This window comes from Mesoplodon densirostris, chromosome 8, assembly GCF_025265405.1.
Source record: "Mesoplodon densirostris isolate mMesDen1 chromosome 8, mMesDen1 primary haplotype, whole genome shotgun sequence".
In the NCBI taxonomy this organism is placed as follows: Eukaryota; Metazoa; Chordata; class Mammalia; order Artiodactyla; family Ziphiidae; genus Mesoplodon; species Mesoplodon densirostris.
The window spans coordinates 96,729,569-96,749,954 of record NC_082668.1 but is presented as its reverse complement, the minus strand read 5'-3'; the positions used below and the strand labels follow the sequence as shown (position 1 = coordinate 96,749,954).

The window sequence follows — 20,386 nt, the reverse complement described above, 5'->3', positions numbered from 1 at the left end:
CTGTGACCAGGTGATAATTTTTTTTTTTTATTGTAAGAGCAGAAATAAGCACTTTCCTATAATGACTCAAATTACATTGATTTTCACAGTTATGGGCTTACCTGCAACCTGCTGCTAATCACTCATGTCATGCTAATCATGTCTTTAACTCTATTTGAATTAGACCCACTTTACTAGGTACAGCAAAAACAAGACATAGGTTGAAACTTGGAAATACATGTCACTTTGCTTTTCTTCAATTGGTGTAAACCCTACGTTATTCTAAACTGGTCTTTGTTATGGTTCTAAGGCAATCACTTTCAGAGTAGATACTTGTTCCCCTAGACCTACCTTTAGTTGATCACAACTCCATTTATAAAATGTAAACTGATTTTCACCAAAAAACCCTTCTTCAAGAAAATGATTGAACATTTCTTCATGAAACTGGTTAATATTGTAATGTACTATTAATTTACTCTGTAATTTAGAGCAGATATCAACTGTACCTTGAGCCTTAATTAGAATAATTGTTTCATTTATGATCAGTGTAAGTTAAGTACCCTATGTAGTGACAGAATACATTTATGAACATTTTCCTGCATGTAGTAGTTAAATGCAATGATAAGGCAATACTGCCACCTAGAGGGAAAAGTAGAATAAACCCTTTGGATCAAGAATTAAATTATGAAAAATTTCATCTTAAAATAATGCCTGGAAGTATTACTATAGATTAGGAACTGTCATTTTTGTCTGTAAATGCCTTGATTCAGTACCCAGATTCTTGAACTGATGCTATTTCAGTTTGGACACACATAAAAAACGATGAAAACTGTTTTGGAAGAAACCACTTTATCAATTTAATCAAGAACTATAGAATCCTTAGGTTTCAAATTATCCACTATAAGGATATTTAAAAGAAGACCAGAGTACAATACAATGAGGGCAAGGGTAAACAAAGACAGAATAAATTTAAAACAGCAGTTCACCATACTTTGACCAGAACAGCAGTTTGCAAAGTGCATTGCACAGCCTACACCCAAAAAAGTTCTGCAAAAAGAGTAATGAGAAAGCCTTGCAATTCACAGGGCATATGGGCATGATGAAGGCTGTGGGAAATCCTGCAGGAAAATTAAAAAAAGGTTTACCTTGTTTAGCCTTGAGTTGCACGAGCATTTTGATTACAGAAACCTTTCTTCCTTCAACACCTATTTGACATCCCCTCGCACCACCATCCCCAGAATTGGGAGTACAGAGAAATTTAGAGTTATGGTTACCATATTTGCTGTGTCCTTTCTTTGACTGTATTTTAAGGACACACCTTCTGCTGTCTTGACTTTTCTAAACACAAAACGGTGGGGCAGGGCACAGAATTCTTTAGTTTAGGATTAAATCTGATTCTCTTACAGAATTACAGCAGATGAGAATAAGGCCCACTGAGATTTAAAACAAATTACTTTCAAGTACATTACTTGCCTCTGTATAGGTTATTGAGCCACAGATTTTATTTTTATTTTTTAAATTTTATTTATTTATTTTTGGCTGCATTGGGCCTCCATTGCTGCGCGTGGACTTTCTCTAGTTGTGGTGGCTTCTCTAGTTGCGGAGCACGGGCTCTAAGTGCGCAGGCTTCAGCAGTTGCAGTGTGTGGGCTCAGTAGTGTGGCTCACAGGCTCTAGAGCGCAGGCTCAGTAGTTGTGGCGCACGGGCTTAGTTGCTCCTCGGCGTGTGGGATTTTCTTGGACCAGGGATCCAACCCGTGTCCCCCCGCATTGGCTGGCAGATTCTTAGCCACTGCACTACCAGGGAAGTCCCAAGCCATGGATTTTAAAACTCTGCCTTAAATTAAACACTTCTAGATTTTTCTTCCTTTATTCATATCTGATGACCAAGGGAGTAGTTCCTTGTCTTGGCATTCTTTGACCTCTGCCATTTGATTTTCAGGTCCGTGTCTCCAGCGGGGAGGATCTCCACGTCCCCCATCAGATCCGTTAAGTCTCCGTTACTCGTCCGGAAGGCTCAGATGCCCACCATGCCCCCAAGCCCCGAAGTGCCTCCCCCTTGGAAGCAAGAGGGCTACATGGCTTCATCTGAGTCTGAGATGAGAGTGACAAGTGCTACTCAGATCAGGACAGAGGAGAGATGGGAAGGGAGATACGGGATCCATGAGCAAGTGACCATCAGTGGAGCGGCAGGGGCTGCCGCCAGTGCTACCTTTGCGGCAGGGGCTGGTGCTGCTGGGGCTGCAGAGGTACTGTCAGAGCTTCCTTTCTCTTCCTTTCACGTCTGGTTTCTCCCAACATAATCCTGCCTTGAAACGCAGTCTGTGTAGGTTGCAGGGAAAGTGCATACGAACATAAGAGTATAACCGAAACTGAAAACCCAATTTGGCTTATGCTCTGTAAAAGCGTTTTTTAATTGGAACAAAGGCTCTAAATCTGTGAGCTTTTCATAAACGTAGGTTTTGACAGTACCTACCATATCTCTCTTGGCAGTGATAAATGCTTACGCATGTGTCTACTGTACTCTAGGTGGCTTGGTTTCCACTGTTCTTTTGTATTTTCTTCCGGGCGTGTCATTTCACAAAGTAATGTGCTTGGTCACTGCCAATCCAGGTGAAACAAGAAACTGACAAAAGTGCAGCTGTTGCAACCGTTGTTGCTGCTGTTGATATGGCCAGAGTGAGAGAACCAGTTATCAGTGCTGTAGAGCAGACTGCTCAGAGGACAACCACGACTGCTGTGCACATCCAACCTGCTCAAGAACAGGTAGGCCTGGGGCCCTGTGCATGCAATCAATGCTCACATCGCTTTGAGGGCAACACTAAGCCCACCATGGCCCAGACTCTTAGGCCTTTCGGAGCAGGAGGTGGTCTGAGACCCAAGGTGTTCAAGATACAAACATTCTAAGTACCTGGTCTAAGACAGCTAGACAGGTAAGAGTGAACTCTAAGAAAGTCAAGACAGGAGGTCAGACAAGGTATCCAAAGTATCAGGGAACTCCTGAGTTAAGACAGGCAAAGGTGGCCGAGAAAGTCAGCTGAACAAGACAGTACATGTGCGTTCAGAGCTGTAGTTCCAGACCGGTCCATCCAGAGCTCAGTCTCTCCAAGAGCCAGGCAGGAAAACCATTATTTCAGGGCTGCCATTACCTTTCTCTAACCTTCCCCCAAAGACCTTTGCTTTTACTTTCCTCAAAACAAACGTGACGCTTGATTCATAGCTGAAAGGTGTTATAAATCCAAGATAATTTCCCATCTCATATTTGAATAGATTTTCTGTTATCATTTAAAATCACTCTAGCTTTCCTCCTTGTCCTCTCCTGTGTGACATTTATGTCTTTATCCTGATTTATTTTTGTGACTTTTTATATGAGGCACATTACAGTATTTCTTTCCTTTCCCCTATGAAAATCAGATAAAAAAGGAGGCAGAGAAGACTGCTGTAACTAAGGTGGTAGTGGCCGCCGATAAAGCAAAAGAACAAGAATTGAAAGCAAGAACCAGAGAAGTAATTACCACAGAACAAGAGCAGGTGCACGTAACTCATGAACAGGTGAAAATGGTTTTTGATATGAAATTATTATGTGATTACCAGCGTCAACACAGATAATAATGTTTACCACGAAGGGTGTTGTTTCATGAGCAACACGGTTGTTTCACACTAATAAAATCCCCTGTATCTCTGTATCCCTGGGTACTGGATACCAAAGTCCCTTAGAGTCACCAGACGCTTCCCTTGTGTAGACAAAAGGGACCTCTGGGAACACACAGCAGAAGTAGAAACAGGGCTCTCATCTACACTGGCCTGGAGATGCACTGGCTAAATATGTGACTACGAGGGACAGAGAAGTAGATGCTGAGGTGGGAACTGGGAAGAGTGGAAAAGAACACTGAACACACAGTGCTTTGAAAATAGCTTAGCAACTGCTTTCTGACTCCTTAAGAGAACATTTGAACATGGATTTGAAATGAGATGGAGAGCATGGCCTTCTCGGGTGAAATAACCAGAAAAATTGAAAAAGACAGCCCCATGCTTGGAGGCATTCAGGAGCAAATTAGATGAGGCCAACCGATAGGGCTATTGGCCACCCAAGCCGACTGTCAGTTGGGAGGTTTGGGAAGATAACTCTCAAGCCTCTTTTAACCCTGAGATCCTGAATTTCAGTGATGACGCCTGAGAATGGCAAAGAGGCAAATGGAGAAAACTGCCCCCCCAGCACCCACTTTTCCCCCACATATACCTTAGGTGTCCAGATCCAAACACAGTATCTTCAGGGAGTTAAGGATTTGGAAAACATTTTGCCTGGGATGTGTACAAAACTTTTCTCCCTTTAATGTCTCAATTTTAGAAAAGTAAGTCTTGATATTCCAAACCATCACAATATTTAGGAAATTTTTCGAAGCAAAATTATTGTATAAATGTGGATTATGAATCATCTATACTTGATTTTTTATATATAAAATTAAAGGGTCAGAGAGTATTACTTCTAAGGTCTTCCATTCTAATATCCTGTGCTCTAAGATTTCCTTTAGATGACAAAGTGACACAAAATAATATTGCCATATATCCATTTATAAAAATTGGAAGTCCTTTTTTTTTTTTTTTTTTTTTTTTTTGCATGCGGTACGCAGGCCTCGCACTGTTGTGGCCTCTCCCATTGCGGAGCGCAGGCCCAGCGGCCATGGCCCACAGACCCAGCTGCTCTGTGGCATGTGGGATCCTCCCAGACCGGGGCATGAACCCGCGTCCCCTGCATCAGCAGGCGGACCCTCAACCACTGCATTGGAAGTCCTTTTAAAGAAGACTACACTCTCCAATTCAAAGCAGTGTTGAATCCAATTTTTTTTCTCTAAGCAACATAACTTATGGTTTAGGCAAATAAAGAGCATGGTCATATTAATGAAAATGAGATCATTTATTTTATTTAGTGATATCTCTAGAAAAAGGACTTTTCTTCTTTTACATCCTATTTTTTTATATTTAGTAAACATTATGTCACTTCCATTAGAGATCGGGAGACAATAAGGTTTTGTTTTTATCGTTGATTTCAGATAAGAAAAGAAACTGAAAAGGCATTTGTACCAAAAGTAGTAATTTCCGCAGCTAAAGCCAAAGAACAAGAAACTAGAATAACCGGAGAAATTACTACAAAACAAGAACAAAAACAAATAACACAAGAAACGGTAAGTCAAATTTTGTAAATACCTTGTAATTTGTTGACAAATATCATATTCCAGCCAGCTACATGTACCCTCTAACCAAAACCTCTAAGTGGAGGAGTCTTTTGTGTGTATTTTCTTTCTGTTGTTTCTCTATATCTAGTATTGAAACTCTTTCATGATGGAAATTCTGCTCTCATTACACAATTTTCCACTCAACTGATCAGTTTCAAGGAAATTGTCTATCTACTAGAATAGTTTGGGGCACATCAGTGACATTTCTAGAGCATAATTAAGTGGAAGATAGATATCACTCCAGCCCAGTTACCCACTGGTACAACCAGTTTTTTCATGCATAGCCTAAGCCCTTGGTCACTTAAATTGTAACACACAAACTTGACATAGTTGGAAGACACATGCATGCGTATGCCCCTACACACACACACCAGCCACAAACACTCCAACTAAATATCAAGGGAAAGTGAGGAATTGCTGGACATCAGAGAAGACCAGTACTTCTTCAAGAAAGGGCTCTAATTCCTGGTTGATCAACAGTGACCCAGAAGTGTTTGCTGCTTTTGTGCTGTAGAGCCAAGTTGGAAAAACCCCAATATCACCAAAATCTACTTCTCTCCCATGTATGAAATCAAGCCTTATTGGGTCTAGCAAGAGGCAACTTTTGAATTCTTTCATGTTCAAGTAGATTTCAGTGACACTGTGGTTGTTCCAACTTGCCCAGCCTCTCTTAATCTCAAGCTCTTTGTTGATCCCAGAGCTACTTTTTTAAAAAAGATCCAGCTTAGAACACTATATACTTAAAAGGCTGGCCAGAGGTCTTTGGATGAAATTCCCTCTCCTTACAGTGAGTGAGAGACTTTGAATGCACAGGAGCCCAAGTTGGCGTAATGAAGGGCATAGAAATCCCTGTTGCCATTGCAATGCTGGTGACTGGCGAGTTCAGTCTAACTGTAGTTGTCTAGCCATTTGCTAGCGGGTGCTCATTAAGTTCCCTAATGTGTCAACATATCTTAAAGATGAGACCTTTTCAGTTTCTAGGACAATTTACTCAGGGGCAGGTGGGCAGAAAAGAAACCCACTCCTGGGTTTTAAACACAAGTGTAGGCCCTCAAAATGGAACTGTGATAACACCGAACATTCTGTATTCTCTCGAATGTTGGAAGGATATCTTGCCATTTCTCCTGTGCCTTTTGAAACTCAAACCTTCATTTTACTCTGAAAATCAGATAATACAAAAAGCTGAGACAGCTGCTGCATCCATGGTGGTAGTTGCCACTGCCAAGCCCACAGACTTAGAAACAATTCTGGGAGCTCAAGAAGAAATTGTCACACAAGATCAAATGCATGTAACTCATGAAAAGGTGAAAACTTCCTGCTGGTGTGAAATTCACTCTTGTTTCATTCCATTTGCAAGCCACCTACATTTTCATCCTGGGTCTTAATCATCACCTTTTCACCTCCTTCTCTTCTTATGCCTCATACAGAAAACTTCAGAATCTCTCAGGAACCTTTTGCTGTCTATCTAGCTTTCACTGCCACTTTTCATTCCTAACTTTTCAGAATTTCTTTGGATTCTTACTAGTATGATATTATAATTCACCTTAATATTTAACATGTTTCTATTGAAGACTCCAGTGTACAAGTCAATTGATAAAATGCAAAATTATGTATTTTTTATGACTCTATTGGTATAGAGTCATAAAAAATTATGAGAAGAATAAGGTGAGAAAGAGAAATGCATCCTTTTATTGCTCATCACATTTTTTTCTTTTAGACTGAACTAATTTTGATATTGTTACCAATGAGACAGTATGGATGATCAAAGCAACTCAGATGATAAAATGTCCTTGCATAGGAAGAAATATTCTTCCTGTCTCAGCTTTGACTTAATTTCTTTTATTAGAGGCTATATGAAACTTAATGACCATTTTCTCATCTTTTTTATTGTATGACCAGATAATGAAAGAAACTAGGAAAACAGTGGTACCTAAAGTCATAGTTGCCATGCCCAAAGTCAAAGAACAAGATTTAGTATCAAGAACTAGAGAAGGCATCACTACCAAAAAAGAACAAGTTCAAATAACTCAGGAAAAGGTGAATACAGATATTCGAGATGGGAAAAGTTTCATCTTTAAACTAATTTCCAGTAAACCATTAACTACAATGTGATATGAATTATTGATCTGTATTTTCCTTTTTGAATCCCCAACTAAAAACCACATGGTGAATGTATGACTTCTTACCATTACTTTTATTTGCACATTTGATTTTCATTCGTCTGTAACATTTGTAATTCATTTTGTTCACCATTATCCTTTGCACGAAGATTGACATTTTTAGCCTGACTTCTAAAAAGCAATATAAGGAATCATCTGGAGATTTTTTCTTGTAGTTAACGTTTCTAAGGTTTGTGGTTCCCAGTCAGTGTGTACAAACACTGCCCAGTGCAAGTTAACTTCTTTTGTGTAGTTAACCCTGAATAACCTTGTCTTGCATCCCCACTAAGGGGGGGAGGGAAGTGTCATACCATATGCATCTGAAGCCCTGTACAATTTAAACCTGAATTTTACTATAATAATCAGATGAGAAAGGAAGCTGAGAAAACTGCCTTGTCTACAATAGCAGTTGCAACTGCTAAAGCCAAAGAACAAGAAACAATACTGAGAACTAGAGAAGAAATGGCTGCTAGACAAGAACAAATCCAAGTTACTCATGGAAAGGTGACTATTGCTATTCCAAGTGTGAAATCCCCTATTATAATACATTAACACTAAATCTCATGTGAAATCCCCTATTATAATGCATTCCAAATCTCAGAATTTCTTATGAGACACTATTAACCTGATTTATTTTTAGATGTACAATTGGAAACTAAAAAACTGAATTATTTATTATTGTTAATATTACTACATATTCCTTTCCTCACTTATCTCTTCATTATTATTTTCCATTTTTTATTATTAACAGCTAGAGACTCTCCAGAAGTTGATGATTGAGATTGCATGCAGGCTAATTTTAAGATACTCCATGGACATTAAAAAAAAGTGTTCAAGTAAATAATGACTCTTACTGTCAAAAAGATGTACATTTTGAAGTACAGTATTAAGTATAAATAAATCCATTATACTACAGTGTAGAGTATGGACTTATTTCAGGAAAAAACCCATAATTTTCATCATGTGAAACTCTACCTTTTTTTCTCCCTGTAAATATCAGATGAGAAAAGAAGCTGAGAAAATTATGGTGCCTGCTGTAGTAGCTCCCACTAAAGCTGAACAAGATGCAATATTAAAATCTAGAGAAGAAATTATCCAACCAGAGTAAATACACATCAATCATAAAAATGTTATTTGTAGCATGTATTTGTGGCTATGAAATTTCCATGAATTTACCTTCTTCCCAGGACTCTATACCCCGGGTGAACTATTTACCTAATTTTATTCTTTATTGCTAATATAGTAACTGGAAATTAGCACTAGTTTTTCAATTTCTTTAGCGTCATAACTGAGTCCTGTCTGTATTTCCCTCAATGCTGTTTTCTATCTCTACATCTTTGGGGTTTTTTTTCTAAGACACAATTTAAGATCAGCTTTTTTAACATTTACCTAAGTCTAATATTGAATGGCGTATCAGCCTTCTAGAAGTCTCATTGACGACAGAAATTCCAATATGTAACATACTTCATGAGTGATTATATTTACATTTTTGTTCTGAATCGCATAAATTTGACTGTCTTATTTTTGTTGTTAAAAATTAGCTTAAAAAAATTAGCTAAGAATGGAAGCTCAGGAAATGTCTAGACCCAAAGAAATAGTTACCACTACAAAATCTGCGAACCAGCCACACTGCCAAGAACTAGAGAAGGATTTGCCATTAAGCAAGAACAAATACATCTTTTTCATGAGGAGGTGAAAACTGATGCTGTGGATGTGACAAGCCTTGTTTCATCCCATTTCATCATCAGCTCTCCTGACTTTTCATCCATAATGAGTCGCTGTGCTCCTGCTGCTCCATTTAATTGCTTAACTGATCAACAGAACATTAGAGACCATTAGATTCAGTCCAGTCCTTCCAGTGCAGCAGTCAGCACTTCTAGTTGTGGAAAGTCAGATCAAATAACATTAGAGACCATTAGATTCAGTCCAGTTCTTCCAGTGCAACAGTCAGCACTTCTAGTTGTGGAAAGTCAGATTAAGTAACACTTTTCTTTGTGTCTTCTAAATTAATTCTCAGCTTTAAACTGGTATGAGTTAGGGTCTCCAATTCTAGTCCAATTCTTCTTCCTGATTATCTAGGTTCCAAAAATATGAGGGATATTAGAGTCAGTCCACTAAGAAATAAGAGCAGCTATCAGCATAGATTACTCATTTGTGGCTGTCCATCAATGAGTATATGGGTCCACCAGCATGTGTATATAGAGCTGACATATGTTAACTAAGGAAAAAACATATAGATGCTTCCCCAACTTAAAATATCTTACTATAGTTAAGATTCTTTTTTGCGTAAGTTTTAAATTAAGAATAACATTCATATATGTCAGTTAGCAAAGGACAATTTCTTTGAGCTTAAGTTTTCTCATTATTAAAATAAGTAAAATGAAAACTCAAACTATTTCATAGACTGGTTAAAAGATTCAAATGAGATATAATGTACATGTAATCATTCTATAAGCAAGGTAATTTATATGTGTGTGTGTGTATATAGTTGAAGATGTTAACATTTTAAAACATCTATAAAATTAAAGTCAACTAATGGCCTATATGGTTTAAAAAAAGAAACAACCAGAAGAATGAACTTAACCCACCTAATCCTCACGTATATTTTACATTCTTCTAAGATGCAACCTAAAGTGAAAATGGTATCTGCAATTCTTCAAGGCAGATTAGATTGTTTGTGGCTTCCTAGATGGAGAACTGGATGAAGCCTATAATCACTAAAGGCCCAATTTCGTCTCAGAAACACCTCATTTATATCTTACATGGTTCAGAGAATAATTTTAACAGATATAGAGGTAGCACACTTGAAAAACACTTCAGATGCAATCTAGATTCTATTCACAGCAGCAGAAAAGAAAACTGAACATTAATAAAATATTCCAGCATTCTTTTAAAGAGCACTGATGGACATGGTGATGTGATTTTTGCGATATGCTGTTTCCAGGTACTGCAGAGAATAATAACATATGAGCCATATCAACTGGCTTGCTTTCTTTAAAAGAGAAACTCCTTTGCGAAATGTGTTTCCATTTATGATAATCAGATTCATGGAAATGAGAAAACAACATTTCTTTTTCCTTCTTCACTGTAACTTACGATAGTAATGACAGTAAATTGAACTTTGCTGTGAAAGATTGTTCTCTTGAATCCAAATATGATAACACTTTCATTTTCATCACAGTATCTTCATTCATGTGTTTTAAGAAAGATACTTTCTAATAGACTAAAAATTTTTTATACCTAGGGAATCATAAGTAAATTAATATGTTCCCTGTGTGTTCACAAGTTTTCATGTTATCTCAGATTTGCATGTGACTACAATTCTGTAGCAACTGATTTTTCTGGATGGGAGTGTGACAGTATTGAGTGCGTTTTTATCATCACCTTCATTGCACCGACACTGGACTAAATGATCAGCAATAAAAATAATCAACGAAGAAAACCAGCCCCGAAGTCCTGATTTCACAAGTTCTAATTGACTGTCTGCCATGGACAAAGTACTAGACAAACTCAAAACCTCCTTTCTGTTTTACATATACATTGTGTTGTCCTATGTTGTGTTTATGTGATTTAATGTCTAATCTATTTAAGCAAGGATTCAGAGTGTATCTAACTAGATGTCCACACATTATAATAATCAGTGAAATATTAAATTCCTAAATGCATTTCTAAGTCTTATTTCTGGAGACATTAACATAGCTGTGTAACGTAGGTGCCGTCGGCCCATCGTGCCTTTAGACATGACTGACATTACTGAGTATTAATTCTGGAAACCTTGTCTGCAGGTGGGCGTTGGGGAAAAGGCAGAAGCTGTAGCAACAGTGGTTGCTGCAGTAGACCAGGCCCGAGTTCGAGAGCCCAGAGAACCCGGGCACGTTGAAGAAATGTATGCTCAGAAGACCACTCTGGAGTATGAGCACAAGGAACACGTTTCTGCCGCAAAGGTAGCTGAGCATCCGCCACGTCCAGCCTCTGAACCGCACATTGTCCCTAAAGCAGTCAAGCCTGGAGTGATCCACGCTCCTTCTGAGACTCATATCACAACTACAGATCAAATGGGAATGCACATATCATCACAGGTGAGTCTGGACCCACTGACTGTTCCTGGTAAAGCAAGCTTAACTGCTGTGGTCACCTGGTGAACACGGGTATCACTGAGTTCCATTTCCATGCAGATCAAGAAAACTACAGATCTAACAAGTGAAAGATTAGTCCATGTGGATAAACGCCCCCGCACAGCAAGCCCTCACTTTACCGTTTCAAAAATTTCTGTTCCTAAGCCAGAACATGGATATGAGGTAAGAAGTTAATGAGCTTGACAAAGAAATGTTAGGCTCAAAGGAAGAAAGTATCTAATGTGTGACGTAGGGTATCTTTGGCAAAAGCCGATGTGGGCCTCTTTTTGATGATGTCTGTTTGCTTTCACGGTGGACTCAGAAGCCCCTGAAGTCTGAAACTTGCCCAGCAGGGTGAGCCTCGGCTAGCAGTTAGTTATCTTACTCTGAGAAGACGCAAATCCATACAGGCTTCTTTCTTTTTGCATTTTGTAAAAGGTGATGTGTTACACAGTTCAGTTTTCCTTATTCTGTGAGACATTTCAGAGTAACTTATATGAGAATTGATACCAATAATAAAGACAGACATTGAGAAATCATGTGTTCGTATACTCACTGTAGCAAAATGGAGAGGTGGTCCTGTGTGGTAGTTGGGCTGGATTGTGGAATCACACAGCCCTGGATAAGTACCCTGGCCCCTGCCCCTTATTAGCTCTGTCATCAGGGGCAAGTTAGTACATGTAAAATCCTTAGCAAGTTGACAGGGCCTAATAACCCTGAATGTTAGTCACAACTGTTCTAACTTTACACACCCAAGGCATAGAATCGAAACTTTGTATGCTTCCAAGGATTGTAAGGTATATTTAATACCTACATTTGGGATAGTCTCAAATTACTATTGAAACCAAATAACCATGGACAGAAATAGAATAAGGAAGCCCTTAAAATATTTTTCTAAGCGTCTCCATTTTCACCTTTCATACAGATTTGTGGCCGAAGCCTAACTGTGCTGTTTTAAAGTAGTTCTTAGGAATTAACCAAGTATTTAAAATTTTTATTATTTTTGAATTTCCCACCGTAGTATTTTCAAATACAGCTTCATTGGGATGGTTAAGTGAAAATTATGACCGAGTTTTAGAAGACCTTCAGTCCCTTTATGATAAGAGCATAAAACAAGAAGCTCTAAGTATAACTCTGTAAGAAAGATTTTCAGATACATTTTAGAAACCGGCAGGAATGACAATGAGCTTTATAACTGGCTTATCTCTGACATTTCATTAACTATGAAAGTGATAATGAGAACAATAAAAAAGGGACCATATAGAAAAGAGACTCAGATTCACCCCAGGAATACTAGTGGCAAAGCAGGTCCGAGTAATGACTGGGATGACAGTTGAGTGACTTTATTTTCTGACTCCGTTTCTGTTCAGGCATCGATAGCCGGTAGCGCTATTGCCACGTTACAAAAAGAGTTGTCAACCACACCTTCTGCTCAGAAGGTCACCAAATCCGTGAAGGCACCTACTGTGAAGCCCGCTGAGGCTAGAGTGAGAGCAGAGCCCACGCCTTCACCCCAGTTCCCCTTTGTGGACACACCAGAAACTTTTAAGAGTCAAGCTGACATTGAGGTGAAGAAGGAAGTCGGGGTGCGCATCACTGGTGTCACAGCCCGTGAAGAGCACTTCGAAGAACTGCACGAGCGTGAAGCCAAGGTTGGTCACCGGAGCGCCCGCTGTCTCTTGATCCATTCCTATGGAGGAGGGCCAGGCGCTTGGCCAGTCTGTGCTACAGAAGTGGTCAGCCAGGTGTCCTGCCTTTCTCCATCACCATGCTCACACTTCATTTTATTGAGCACGGTGTGGGTCAGAGCTCTTTTTCTCAAGTTATTTTTATAATGTTGCATAGGCTAAGAGCTTATGAGGCTTCCCCTAATTTCCTGAGCATCTTGTAACATCCTGTGTAAAAATTGTAGGTAACAGAAACAGCAAGAATACCTGCACCTGTTGAAATCCCTGTTACTCCACCAACTTTAGTCTCGGTGAGTAAAGTTGATTGTGTTGGATCATATGCATATCTGATCAAATAATTCTCATATATGCAAAGATCAGTTTCTCAAACTGGAAAATTCCACGAGTGCATTTACAAGTACTAATTTTAAGACCACATAATCTTTGGCAAGGAGAGGGGGCGTTCTGTGTGACAGCCATCAGTCACGTATTCAACAGATTTAATGAGTTTCTGTTGTGCATACGGCACTATCACAAAACCAGTCTGGCCCTCTTTGAAACCTTTGTCTTACTATCAGAGAAGATGTACGTAAATAAGCGTAATATAATGTAGAAGGTGATAAGCCCTTCAACAGAAGGAGCGTCTGGAGGAAAGCTAGATTACTTCCAATTGAAGGTAGCATGGAAAGCTTTGCTGAAGAGGCAGCGTCTGCTGCTGAGCCTTCAAGCTTCGTTAGGATTTGAATATGTGCAAAAAACAGAGGGTACAGAGTTGCCCCATTATATGGTATTAATACAGTTCTACCCTATGAACCTGGAAATGCCCTACATTTATTTCAGATTGGGGATATTCCAATTTCCAAGGGAGTTTCTCTACTAATATTTCTAGAGTCTCGATCTTAAGAAAGCATTTTATGACATTTAGAGTGTGCAAGGTCAAACCACCCCCACATTTGCTACAACGCATAGAGATGATTCATGAATATGCACATGTAGCAATACTTCCTTTTTCTTCTCTCTTTAGGGCTTAAAGAACGTGACTGTTATTGAAGGTGAATCTGTCACCTTCGAGTGCCACATCTCTGGATACCCATCCCCCAAAGTGACATGGTACAGGGAAGACTACCAGATAGAAAGCTCCATTGATTTCCAGATAACCTTCCAGAGTGGAATTGCTCGTCTTATGATTCGTGAAGCCTTTGCAGAAGACAGTGGGCGATTTACTTGCAGTGCTGTGAACGAGGCTGGGACCGTCAGCACATCCTGCTATCTAGCTGTGCAAGGTCAGTGGCCACACCCCCACCAACCTTCCACACATGCCATCACTGTCGCCTGACACTGCTTTTCACCATACGGTGTCTGCACACCTCGTAATGGTGCGCCCTTTTGGAATTGAGGGGTTGATTAGGGGGTCAACTTAACTGTGATGCTAAGCAGAGGTCACTAATGAAACAAACTAAATATCTCACTTAACAAGAGAAACTTCTGTCTTCTTCTAGTGTCAGAAGAGTTTGAAAAGGAAACAGCTGTGGCTGAGAAAATTACCACAGAAGAGAAACGGTAACACATTTTTTGCTAATGAGTTTTGTTGTAGTACTGTTTTGCTTTTTCATTCCTTTCGTATTGGCAAATTGCAGTCCAGAAGCTAATATGAAGGGAATTCTCTTTCCAGCTTTGTCGAATCAAAGGATGTGGTAATGACAGACACGAGCATCACAGAGGAACCAGCAGGGCCTGGAGAACCTGCCGCTCCTTTCTTTATTACAAAACCAGTGGTGCAGAAACTGGTAGAAGGCGGGAGCGTTGTATTTGAATGCCAGGTTGACGGCAACCCAAAGCCCCACGTCTACTGGAAGAAGTCCGGTGTTCCTCTAACCACTGGATACAGGTATTTTGATGGCTGAATGATAGAGTTCTCTGTGATTTGTCTGATATGTATATGAAGCCAAGAGAGAAGTAGAATTTACCTACCCCACCATCCCTCAAAGGTAGGCTCTTTTGTTATGGAGCCTTCATAGTGTGCTTTGAGGTATCTTCATGTTTTCATACAAAGTCTTATTGAGAAACAAAGCTATGTGACAAAAGTGGATGGGTACATTTCTTTATATTCTATTTTGATACACTTATAGTGCTAGTGAAATGGAGAAAATGGTGTGGATTTTTACACACACAACATATTCTTCTAGAAGGGATTGGAAAACAACTTTCAGTAAAAATGCTTAGTAATTAAGCCACTAAAAGATAAAAGAAAAAGGGTCATGTAATGAAGAAGAAAGCTAGTTATACATGAAAATCTATGCTAATAAATTTGCTGCAATTGAATATAAAATTAGGTTTGAATTTCCTGCAACTTAAACAATCTAAAAATGTAGCCATCGTATCTTGAGAAGAAATATAGTGTACCAAAGGCTTAATATTGAAATGTTTAAAGGAATTTATTGTTTTGATTATTCATTTGATCTTCACATAAAACAATGAATAAAATAATGAGCAAAGAGAAATATCTAAGTGTTTAAAGGGCCTCATCATTTGCTAACATAAACACTGAAGCCCCTTATTTCCATACAGTTGATTCTGGTAGTATTATAGTCTGTTATTTATTTTAAAGAATATATATTACTATTATTTAAAATGAAAATTTTAACTTGCTTGGCCCACATTACTCATGCTCATGCATTTTCCTCAATTTTCAGCAATCTTATATTCTATGGTGGAGCTTAGTCCCATGTTTAGGATCACTGAATTTTATACCACAGATCCACATAAGGCTTACTTATGGCTGAATTTTTTGTTTGTTCATTTCCATAAAGATACAAAGTGAGTTACAACAAACAAACTGGCGAGTGCAAACTGGTGATTTCGATGACGTTTGCCGATGATGCTGGAGAATACACTATTGTTATTCGTAATAAGCATGGAGAAACTTCCGCATCTGCCTCCTTGCTTGAAGAAGGTGAGTGCAATTCTAAGTGGTTCCGTGTGCACAATAAGAATGGAAATGCAGGGAAGTAGCAGTGCCGTGTGATTGTCAAAAGGCCTGTTGCTATATCCTGGTTCTGATACTGGCTGTGTCCCCATCTGACCCATCTCTTGGCCTCAGCTGTATAGGAAATATTTTAGATCACACAGCCTCCAAAGCCATACCAGTGCTAAACTTCGAAGGTTCTAACAATAGTTTCTTTTCGGTACATTTATTTCTAAGCATATAATGCCTTTGAAAATGCAGGGGTTCTAAATCCAGTTGCCTTCCAGATCCAGACAGATACTAGTGATCGCAAGGCAGACAGTGGCAAACTGGAGAGAGTATACGCCCTGCCTCAAGGGGGCAGTAGCTCCCCAACTCCAGTACGTTGTTGCCAGGCATGCAGTACCAGGCTCAGTGTTGCTAGAGCTTACGATATTTTTTTTTTAACATCTTTATTGGAGTATAATTGCTTTACAGTGGTGTTAGTTTCTGCTGTATAACAAAGTGAATCAGCTATACATATACATACATCCCCATAGTTCCTCCCTCTTGCGTCTCCCTCCCACCCTCCCTACCCCACCCCTCTAGGTGGACATAAAGCACCAAGCTGATCTCCCTGTGCTATGCGCCTGCTTCCCACTAGCTATCTACTTTACATTTACATTACATTTACATTTGGTAGCATATATATGTCCATGCCATGGAGCTTCTGATGTTTTAAAGAAAAGCTAGAAATCAGGATTTTCAATATTTATAAGTAATTTGAAAAAAAAAGTGTAATAACATTTAGGTTAAACAAAATTTATCTGTGGGTCTCCATTATCTTTGCCTAGATATTCACATTTATAGTGGGTCATCCACGTTCTGTCTCATTTGAGCTGCACAAAACTCCTTAGGGTTAGGATATTATCCCCATTTGGCAAAGCACTCAAGACCCAGGAAGATAAATGAATTGCCAGAAGCCACATGGCAAATTAGGAAGACCTCTAGGGTTGATCCCAAAGGACTGACTACTAATATAAAATTCTTTCTACAATAGTAGTGGCTGCCTTGACTTGTTAACGTAAGTTTGGGTTTGAAATTCAATCTAATTAGTCTATATTGAGCACTTTGATAGTAAAATTTGGCAGATCTGGCTTTTGGTTATCAACTTTCCATGGTGTAGGACTTGCTTGAATGAATAGTGGCATGAAGGCTTTTTCATAAGAACATTAAAAATTAACTTATGTTCTTAACTCCTAGCTGATTATGAGTCACTGATGAAGTCCCAGCAAGAAATGCTTTACCAGACACAAATGCCTGCATTTGTGCAAGAACCTAAAGTGGGAGAAATAGCACCTGGATATGTATACTCTGAATATGAAAAAGAGTATGAAAAAGAACAAGCCTTAATTAGGAAGAAAATGGCCAAAGATACTGTAATGGTCAGAACTTTTGTGGAAGACCAGGTGAGTATAACAATAATGACCAAGTAAATCACTTCATACATTATACTTTCCTCCCACAATGCCCCTCTTTTTGTTTGATATTTTCATTTTCAAGTGATAGGTCAGGGTTAGACTACTATAAACATGTCCAGGTTCACTGCTGACGAGGTTCCTTAATCTTCATAACATGTTGCACATATGACTTTAGAAATAGGAATTACATATAAGCAGGAAAAACAAATACTAGCACAACCAAGTTCATTACTGCTAACATTTTTTCATTGGTAGGATGAACATCGCATATATAACCCATACTCTTAGAATGTCATTGACCCAAGACACCACAGCATGAACTGACAAAGATGACTGGAATGCAGATTTAAAAACAAAACAAACAATGACCCATCTAATTCTCACTGAGAAGCAAACAAAAAAGCAAAAACAAAAGCCTTCTAGATTTTTCTTCCAGTTAAAAATTTTAATCAAACCTTATCTCTGAAATGAATACTCTTAAGGAATTTCTATCAGTCGGCATATATCTTTTTTAATAAACTGCCATCTTTTTCACTGCGTAGGAATTCCATATTTCTTCCTTTGAAGAGAGACTTATTAAAGAAATTGAATACAGAATAATAAAGACTACATTAGAAGAACTTCTTGAAGAAGACGGAGAAGAAAAGATGGCAGTTGACATTTCTGAATCTGAAGCTGTTGAAGCAGGATTTGATTTAAGAGTCAAGAATTACAGAATTCTTGAAGGGATGGGTGTTACTTTTCATTGCAAGATGTCTGGGTATCCATTACCCAAGGTAAAATATAAACATTGATCATATATCCATGCCACAATAAGGACATAAATAGGTTACAGTATAACCATTTTATCTAAATTTTATTGACATATGCATGATATTATTTGCAGATTGCATGGTACAAAGATGGCAAGCGCATCAGACATGGAGAGAGATACCATATGGACTTTCTACAAGATGGCAGAGCTAGTCTGCGCATACCTGTTGTTCTTCCGGAAGATGAAGGCATCTATACCGCGTTTGCCAGCAATATTAAAGGAAATGCAATTTGCTCAGGGAAATTGTACGTGGAGCCCGCTGCGCCACTTAGTGCTCCAACTTACATACCCACGCCAGAGCCAGTGAGCAGAATCAGGTAGACTCGTGATAATTTGTGTTGACTAGTATTGAAATTGTTTAAAACACCAGATATCTCTGTAGCAAATTGCTATTGTGTGGCAGAAAAAAATTGAAGGATGAGATAGCACAGAAATTTGCCATTCGCAATACCGGCAGGTGCCCAGTTTTTATTTCTTGCCCCTATGTAAGCTGAGAAAAGCATTTTCATTGTGGAGCATATTATTTATTTTCCCAGTGCTGTAGCTAACGTAATGAAAGCTATAAAGGTTTATTTGACATCAGATTTTACATATGTTACCCTAATTTATACAACAACCTTGCCATGGAGAGATTATCATTGCTATTTTGGAAGTGGGAACACTAAGCTTCCATGACCCTGTGAAAATTGCCTTAGTTCACCCAGCCTGTGTGGTGGTGTCAGCACTTGAAATTCAGTCCACGCCAGTCTGGCTGCAGTGTATAGATGGGGTTTGGGATTTTTTCAAATATAATTTCTATGTTTTTCCTCTTCTGGGATAAAGAAGTATATTTTTCTTTTTCCATAAATGTATTCATGTGGTTGTTTAAGCAACCAGCATTTATTGAAATATTTTGGTAGTTGAATCAAAAAGTTTCGGTAACTAATTAAACCCAGTGGTGAGGGAGAGGTGGCATTAAGGACCATTCTAAATGAACAGCATAGCTTTGGGGGCAATAATAATGTATTCTGTTTTGGATCCCAGCAAGTTTGAGGTACCTTTTAATACGTACACAAAGTAAATTCTAAAATAACATTAAGAAAGAGCTTTGTCTCGCTGAGTTTTCTCTATGCCTCATGAAAATATTCTGCTTTGCCTTTTTCTTTCAGGTCCATCTCTCCACGTTCAGTGAGCAGATCTCCGATACGCATGTCCCCTGCACGGATGTCCCCTCTACGGATGTCCCCGGCACGGATGTCTCCTGGACGTAGGCTGGAGGAAACAGATGAGTCACAGCTTGAGAGACTGTATAAGCCAGTCTTTGTGTTGAAACCTACTTCTTTCAAATGTTTAGAAGGACAGACTGCCAGATTTGACTTAAAGGTCGTGGGTCGACCTATGCCAGAGACCTTCTGGTTTCATGACGGTAAGTATAAGTTTTTGCTCAAAAATCATTAAACACAAAAGTAAGCTTATATGTGTGTCTAACAATTTAAAAATAACGATTTTAACATGTTTTCTTTTTTACTCAATTTTTTTACAGGTCAGCAAATTGTCAATGACTATACCCATAAAGTAGTCATTAAAGAAGATGGTACCCAATCACTAATTATTGTCCCTGCAACACCCAGTGATTCTGGAGAATGGACTGTGGTTGCCCAAAACAGGGCAGGAAAATCATCAATTTCAGTGATTTTAACCGTGGAAGGTATTTGCTCTGAAGATTAAAAAAGAAATTACCTTATCACCTGGGATATAAACAGGTAGTTCAGCCCTACTCACTCAGAATCATGACCTTTCTCTTTCAGCTGTGGAACATCAGGTAAAACCAGTGTTTGTGGAAAAACTGAAAAATCTCAACATAAAGGAAGGTTCCCCACTTGAAATGAAAGTCAGAGCTACGGGTAACCCCAACCCTGACATCATATGGTTGAAAAACAGTGAGATCATTGTACCTCATAAATATCCAAAAATCAGGTAAATTTGCTTGAAAAATAATAAAACTAAGCTCATTA

The 20,386-nt window shown here is 38.8% G+C and overlaps 1 protein-coding gene across 5 annotated transcripts in view; it reads left to right on the top strand.

Annotated features, from left to right (window-relative positions):
- TTN (titin) overlaps positions 1 to 20,386 on the top strand; it is a 283,231-nt gene that overhangs the window by 7,797 nt on the left and 255,048 nt on the right. For 3 of the 5 annotated variants that reach the window (XM_060105903.1, XM_060105901.1, XM_060105902.1), the window contains exons 6-25: positions 1,921 to 2,227; positions 2,592 to 2,744; positions 3,393 to 3,530; positions 5,030 to 5,161; positions 7,112 to 7,249; positions 7,738 to 7,875; positions 11,157 to 11,450; positions 11,547 to 11,669; positions 12,857 to 13,138; positions 13,399 to 13,464; positions 14,178 to 14,436; positions 14,653 to 14,713; positions 14,826 to 15,041; positions 15,964 to 16,106; positions 17,361 to 17,566; positions 18,121 to 18,354; positions 18,465 to 18,709; positions 19,541 to 19,797; positions 19,915 to 20,079; positions 20,180 to 20,348. In XM_060105903.1, the coding sequence (XP_059961886.1) occupies positions 1,921 to 2,227; positions 2,592 to 2,744; positions 3,393 to 3,530; positions 5,030 to 5,161; positions 7,112 to 7,249; positions 7,738 to 7,875; positions 11,157 to 11,450; positions 11,547 to 11,669; positions 12,857 to 13,138; positions 13,399 to 13,464; positions 14,178 to 14,436; positions 14,653 to 14,713; positions 14,826 to 15,041; positions 15,964 to 16,106; positions 17,361 to 17,566; positions 18,121 to 18,354; positions 18,465 to 18,709; positions 19,541 to 19,797; positions 19,915 to 20,079; positions 20,180 to 20,348 (3,726 nt within the window). Of the gene's footprint in view, positions 1 to 1,920; positions 2,228 to 2,591; positions 2,745 to 3,392; positions 3,531 to 5,029; positions 5,162 to 6,381; positions 6,517 to 7,111; positions 7,250 to 7,737; positions 7,876 to 11,156; positions 11,451 to 11,546; positions 11,670 to 12,856; positions 13,139 to 13,398; positions 13,465 to 14,177; positions 14,437 to 14,652; positions 14,714 to 14,825; positions 15,042 to 15,963; positions 16,107 to 17,360; positions 17,567 to 18,120; positions 18,355 to 18,464; positions 18,710 to 19,540; positions 19,798 to 19,914; positions 20,080 to 20,179; positions 20,349 to 20,386 lie in introns of all 5 variants that reach the window. The other 2 variants (XM_060105900.1, XM_060105899.1) reach the window with 1 other exon arrangement.